The sequence below is a fragment of the Mandrillus leucophaeus genome, unplaced genomic scaffold, assembly GCF_000951045.1.
Source record: "Mandrillus leucophaeus isolate KB7577 unplaced genomic scaffold, Mleu.le_1.0 Scaffold365, whole genome shotgun sequence".
Classification (NCBI taxonomy): Eukaryota; Metazoa; Chordata; class Mammalia; order Primates; family Cercopithecidae; genus Mandrillus; species Mandrillus leucophaeus.
In genome coordinates, this window is record NW_012103865.1 from 226,406 (window position 1) to 233,628 (window position 7,223).

Here is a 7,223-nt window from a genome sequence, read left to right on the forward strand (position 1 = left end):
AGTGTTTCCCCTTCTCCTTCTACCTCCCAACAGTCCTGGGCAAAGTCTTTTCTGTTCCTCCCTCCCCTGAGACAAAAGTGGTTTGGGGGTGTGACAAAGACAGAAAATGAGAAGGTATCAACATAGGAAACCATATGTTGGTTTGAGGATTACAAAATGGGTTTTTAGGATTCCTCAAAAATTCTCTCTGCTCAAAACACATAGGAGTAAGATAAACCTTGGCTACCCACGCTGGAGATGTCCCTGCCTTCCTGCATTTGCCATCCCATGAGAATGGTGGGAGCTCCTGAGAAAGGCTGCATTTTCTGAACTATGGGGCCGTCTTCCTTCTCTCCTAAGTTGCAAACAGAAATTTCCCTCACACATTTTCTAGATTGTAAAAGAAAGTTCGTTACTATGATTGTGGACATTCCTTTATAATGCCAATTTCAAATGTACATTTACTTAGGGATTTTTCACTACTCCTAAAGAGTGTCTCAAATGTGGCTAGAGCAAGCAGGTTGGTACATTAGATGTAAGTTATCTGGCCTGGAATCTAAGGATCCATTTGTCTCTATTCTGCATAAGAAGAGCCAGGTGCTGCCTAAAGGCTGTGCACAATCAGACAACACTAACGAGGCCTCCTGGTGAGGACCCACACCGGGGTATCTAAAAGCAGACACGCATGTCCAGTCTTCTGTTGTCCTGTTTCCTTTCTGCTTATATGTCCTTAACACACAAATTTACATTTTTCTTATTTATATGAAAAGTTTCGATACAATACCTGCAATCCATTCTAAGTGGTTATAATTTCTCTTTGATATTCATGTTTAATATTGATTCCTTCTAAATCACTATCATGGTATCATTGACAATTGAGGCAACAGATCCCTGTATTTTGAGTGCCCAAGGCAATTGAGGTTTGTTGGAGTTCTGCCGTAAGCCAAATTCCATTTCATCATTCTCCTATTTTTTTTTTTTTTTTTTTTTACATACAGGGGTCCTGACACTCAAGATGGAAATAGTGCAGAATTCCTCCTGGGTGCTTCCAGATTACTTTCCTTCCTCCTTTTCTAAAGCCCAGTTGCATTATAGACTTCCTTTAGCCTGATTTGAAATTCATTCCATGTGATCATGCATCTGTCTCTACCTATATTTTGTATCTGGCTTCTGTCTCTCACCCATCAGTTCCATGGCTACTAGAAGGTACTCAATTTCTATTGACACAATCACCATTAACTTGGTGGCTTACAACAACTAAAAGCAATTATCTTACAGTTCTGCAGGTCAGAAGTCCAAAACCAGGCTAAAATCCAGGTGTTGGCAGGACTGCATTCCTTTCCGAGGCTCTAGGAGAGAACTGTTTTTCTCTCCTTTTCAACTTCTAGAGGCCACCAGCATTCCTTGGCTCATGGCCCCATTCAATCTTCAAAGCCAACAGGGACTGGCTGAGCCTTTGCTCACTCTGCATCACTCTGAGGCTCACTCTTCATTCTCCCTCTTCCACATTTTAGGACCCTTGTGATTACATTGGGCCCACCTGGAAAATCCAGGACACACTCCCTATATTAAGGCCAGCTGATTAGCAAGCTTCATTCCGTTTGGAACATTCCTTCCTTCCCTTGCCACATAATTTGACACATTCCCAGTTTCTGGGAATTAGACGTGGACATCTTTAAGAGGTCATCACGCTGCCTGCCATACTTGGTATCTGGTTACAGGAAGTAATAAGCAATTAACTTTTTGAAGACAGAATTATGGCCATAGTTTTATATACCAGATCCAAAGACCCTGCAAAAGGAAAGAGCCCACAGGGAAATAGCCCCTCCAGTAACACAAGCTAGTCTGCAAACTAATACCCTTTAACTTTGGGAAGTGCTTTCAACTGCAGGGGACTCAGAAGCATGCCTCTGTGCCAACAGCAAAAAATGTGCCCTTCTCTTTTGTTGGCAAGTAACTTAATTAACCAACCCAAAAAACAGATCTTTCTCTCAGCTTTCCATAATCTCTGAGAGGAAGTAGGTTTGCAGAAGTGGGGTTATGGGGAAAAGGCCAGGTGTTAATGATGAAAAAACATTGAACTTTTCTAGGGGTAGTAATAAGATTTAATTCAAGAATAGAACATTTTAGCTGCAAGTCTTCAAGAATAAGACAATTTTACCCCCTGTTTTATTGTGGGAATAGAGAATGTGAGAGAGGTTCCATTCCATGGGCCTTGGGAATTCAACACGGGTCAAGGATAAATAAACCCAGGTTTTTCACTGCAGGGAAGAGCTTCAAATGTAATCAGTTCTCAGGGCATCAGCTCAGTTTCTGTATGCCTAACAATGCAGTTGACATACATCTTCTCAGATGCCTACTCCTAACTCACTGATGGATAATTTAAGTACGCATAAAGGAGTAGAAGCACCAAGCCACCAGTGAGAGGAATGAGAGAGTTCGCAGAGAAGCTGGCCTGCAGTAAGACAATGAGTTCATCTTTAAATACTTGGAGTCTGAGGTGCAGATGGATAAAGCTGGCAGGCTCCTATGTAAGGCATGTTATGGAGAAGGTGCTATGAATTGTTAATATCAAAACAAATACCCAGGGAGCCTCTGCATGTGTGCATCTGTATCTCAGATCCATTATAGTTGAGTTCAGTCCTGCCTGATTCATCTCCCAGAGATGCAGCCTCCTCTTAAAGAAGTTGCCGCTGGTGGCCCATTCAGTGATGTCACTGACAGATGCATCTTATGGGGATAAAGTGTCACAAAATTCATCTCTTTGCTCATGCTCACAGAGGGCCTGCTCTGGAATATTCCACATCTGCTCTCACTCTGCCATGGGCTCCTGGACTCTCTGCTGTGTGTCCCTTTGTATCATGGTAGCGAGTGAGTCTTCAGAATATTTACCATCGTCACACTGGGCTCCTGCATGGATGATGTCTTATATTTTCTTTATTCTGTCCCCCAATTCTTCCTTCTTTCACAGAGCACACAGATGCTGGAGTTATCCAGTCACCTCGGCATAAGGTGACAGAGATGGGAAAAGAAGTGACTCTGAGATGCGAACCAATTTCAGGCCATACCTACCTCTTCTGGTACAGACAGACCATGATGCAGGGACTGGAGTTCCTGATTTACTTTAACAACAAGGATCCGACAGATGATTCAGGGATGCCCAAGGATCGATTCTCAGCTAAGATGCCTAACGCATCATTCTCCACTCTGAAGATCCAGCCCTCAGAACCCAGGGACTCGGCTGTGTACTTCTGTGCCAGCAGTTTAGCCACAGCGCTGCAGAATCACCCCTTTCCTGTGCAGAAACCCTAGTGTTTCCCCTTCTCCTTCTACCTCCCAACAGTCCTGGGCAAAGTCTTTTCTGTTCCTCCCTCCCCTGAGAAAAAAAGTGGTTTGAGGGTCTGACAAAGACAGAAAATGAGAAGGTATCAACATAGGAAACCTTAGGTTGGTTTGAGGATTATGAGATGGGTTTTGAGGATTCCTCAGATATTCTCTCTGCTCAAAACACACAGGAGTAAGATAAACCTTGGCTACCCACACTGGAGATTTCCCCGTCCTCCTGCATTTGCCATCCCATGAGAATGGTGGGAGCTCCCGAGAAAGGCTACGTTTTCTGGACTACGCTTTCCCCTTCATTCTCACCTAACTCTAAGTTGCAAACAGAAATTTCCTTCACAAGTTTTCTAGATTGTAAAAGAAAGTTCTTTACTATGGGTGTGGACATTCCTTCTTAATGCCAATTTCAACTTTATGTTTATTAAGGGATTTTTCATTACTCCTAAAGAGTGTCTCAAATGTGGCTAGAACAAGCAGGTTAGTTCACTAAATGTAAGCTACCTGGCCTGGAATCTAAGGATCCAGTTATCTCTATTCTGCATAAGAAGAGCCAGGTGCTGGCTAAACGCTGTGCACACTCACAGAGCACTGATGAGGCCTCCTGATAAGAACCCACACTGGGGTATCTCAAAGCAGACAGACATGTCCAGTCTTCTGTTGCCCTGTTTCCTCCCTGATTATATGTTCTTAACACACAAATTTACATTTTTCTTCTTATGTATAAGAGAAGTTTCTATATAATACCTGTAGTCCATTCTGACTGGTTATAATTTCTCTGATATTCAAATTTATATACTGATTCCTTCTAAATCCCTATCATGATATCATTGACAACTGAGGTGGAAGATCCCTGTATTTTGAGTGCCCAAGGCAATTGAGGTTTGTTGGAGTTCTGCCATAAGCCAAATTCCACTTTGTCATTCTCTATTTTTTTTTTTTTTTTTTTTTGACGTATAGGGGTCCTGACTTTCAAGACAGAAATAGTGCAGAATTCCTCCCTGCTGCTTCCAGATTATTTTGTCCCTCCTACTTTAAAGCCCTGCTGCTTTATACATGTTACTTTATAATATTACCCCTTGTTGTACTTACCTTATTACCTTCAGAAATTTTCTTATTCAGTCCTTCTGCCTGCTACTAATCCAGTCATCTTTCTTAATACTATTCATCACATAGACAATTTATTCACTCGCAAGGCTTCTACGTTTCTCAACCTCCTATACTCTGAGTCTTTTTCCCCTCCAGTCCTTTTCAGACTTACTTCCGTGATTACAGACCATTTAAGGAACAACAAAGATCTTTCAATATTTGTATTTAAATTATCCTATCGTTCTACCACTACCTGCCTTCTGTTTATCTCAGTAACTCCTACAATTCTTCTATTTCTCTGACCTCTCCAGTTCATGGAGCCCAAAACTTTTATTATTTTTTTTTATTTTTTTTGGTCTTTCTAGGATGTTATTTATTAAAAATAGATTATCTGTCCCTCCCCTAACCCCTCCTGGCAAAATGGCCTTTCCCAACATCTTTTTGCGCATGGATAACAGGTCTTGAGGATGCAGATGTGGCATCCTACCTAAACTACAGGCTCAGGCTTTTCTGGGACAGTGGGGCAGCAGCTCTGCTGGCGCCAAGGGTGGAACAGCACAAGATGACATCAGCAAACCCTGGTGCACCTAACCGTGGGCTGCCATGGAGGCTGGAACGGACTGGAGTTCCTTCTGTTCCAGGCCTCAGGAGACAAAGTCCACAAAGAGAGACCCAGCGGCCCAGCAGCAGCCCCCTGAGAGCCCACAACTTGTAAACTCTTATGCTTTAATTCTGACATTCTTTTAATTATGTTTTGAGATTTAAGACTATAATATCAACCCCAATTAGATCCAACTCCCTGTAGGTTCCTATGAATGGCAGAGTTGGGAGGGGCACTAAAAATCCCTGTGGGGACTCATTCGATTTATCTTCTATAGTTGTCATAGACTCCTCTTAGGTTCCTCTACTTCTAACCTTGGCCTCCCTCATTCTAACCACCAACCCGGAGTCTACTCTCAACATAGAAGTCAGAGTGATCCTTTAGGTTAGATGCTGTCACTCTTCCGCTAAACCATACAGTAGCTTCCTATTTCACTTAGAGAAAAACCTACAGCCTACATAGGCCTACAAGGTCCTAGGTGATCCCCCTCCCTGTTACATTTCTTGCCTCCTCTCTGTTCCTCTTTCCCTTGCTTATTTTTTCACAACACATTGGCCTTCTGGCCATGCCTCGAATACACAAGGCACACTTCTGCCTTAGAACCTTTGCTCAAGCTATTCCCTTTGCTTGGAACATCCTTCTCCCAAGTATCCCAGTTAGGCCTGCAAGAAGCCTGAATCATTCTACCAGTGATACAATCATTTTCCTAAAACCACTTTTCAATTTTTATACATTCAACAAGTCTCCATTGTTCACTAGATAAAAATTTCACTTCGGGAGGGCATTTGAATTTTTAAACATTTGGACCATATCTTATCTTATTTTTGACTACTGAGTAAGATAAATGTTACTTTATCAAGTGTACTTCACACCCTTACAAAACAGTCTTACACAATTTAATGCCTGTTCATACATTTGCTCTTGTAATTTCTCCTACCTTCTTCATACTGTTCAATACTTCTAATCACTCAAGACACAATTGAATGCTTTCTTTCTCTATGAAGCAGGAAATGGTTCCATTTACTCTATTTTCACAGTAGGGTAAAATAGATACACATTTTAGGAACAAAACAACCATGCAGATTATAGAAATTAAACTATTTTTTACATACTTTTGAAGGTGAGGAGGTTCAGAAGCTCAAATATGGTTAACTATATTTTGCTTCTATTTAAGTCCATATTCCCCACCACTTTAAATCTTCCAAGAGAGATTTTCCTCATTCAAATTAAAAGCATTTTGATACAAGAGTGGGGCAGGGAAGTGCTCGGTAGAAAAGGGCACAGTCCCTGATGAGGGCTCCATCCTAGGGCCTGTGCCCACCGACCTAAATGAGGACAGGGGTTTCTGTTTTTGCACTCAAAAAGTTGCCTTTTGGCCCGCCACGCCCCCCATCCTGTGCCCATATAAACCTGAGACCTTCAGCGGACACAGACACGAGGCTGGACGTCGAGAAGAGCAGAAGAATACACCAACAGACACCGGCAGATCAGCGATGGCGGAAGGACACGAATGCCGAAGGGGAGTTTAGCCAGGGGTAGTCGGAGAAGAGTCCTGTCACTGGGCAGCCAACCGCAGGGGAAAACCACCTTTCCACTCCATCCCCCGACTTCCGGCTCCCCATCTATCTCACTGAGAGCCACTTCCACCACTCAATAAAACCTTGCACTCAATCTTTCAACCCACATATGATCTGATTCTTCCAATACACTGGGCAAGAGCTCAGGCTGTCACATTGGCCCCCTGTCCTTGCAATAAGCAGAGGGTCTGTTGAGTTGACTAACACAAGCTGACTGCAGATGGCACAGCTGAAAGAGTGCACTGTAAGTCCTAGACGCTGCCATGGGGTGGGAGCCCGAAAGCACTCCCCACGGCCTCTGCACCTGCCCGTCTGCATGCTCCCCCTAGCGGCTTGAGCACCTGGGCACCAGTGAAGTGAGCCATACCCCTGTCACATGTCCTGCCAGTAGGATAAGGGAACGCTCGGGTTTTAACTTAATGTGTAAAAGACCTTGTTAAGAGGATGAAAATGAAGCCACAGCAATGGATAAAACATTTATAAACTACATATCCAACAAAGGAATATTATGACTATTTCAAGATTTGCAGGACTGTCTAACACATAGACTCATGAGCAATAATAAATGATTATTACTTTAACCAGTGAGATTTGAGTGAGGCTTGTTATACAGCATTGCTGTGCAGGTGTCAACTGATATA

The 7,223-nt window shown here is 42.9% G+C and overlaps 1 gene segment (V, D, J or C); it reads left to right on the top strand.

The window, feature by feature from the left end:
- LOC105546605 overlaps window positions 1-3,688 on the top strand; it is a 6,453-nt gene extending 2,765 nt beyond the window's left edge. The window contains 2 exon segments of the V gene segment in view: window positions 2,747-2,850; window positions 2,951-3,688. Coding sequence covers window positions 2,802-2,850; window positions 2,951-3,291 — 390 coding nt within the window.
- Window positions 3,689-7,223: the final 3,535 nt, after the last annotated feature.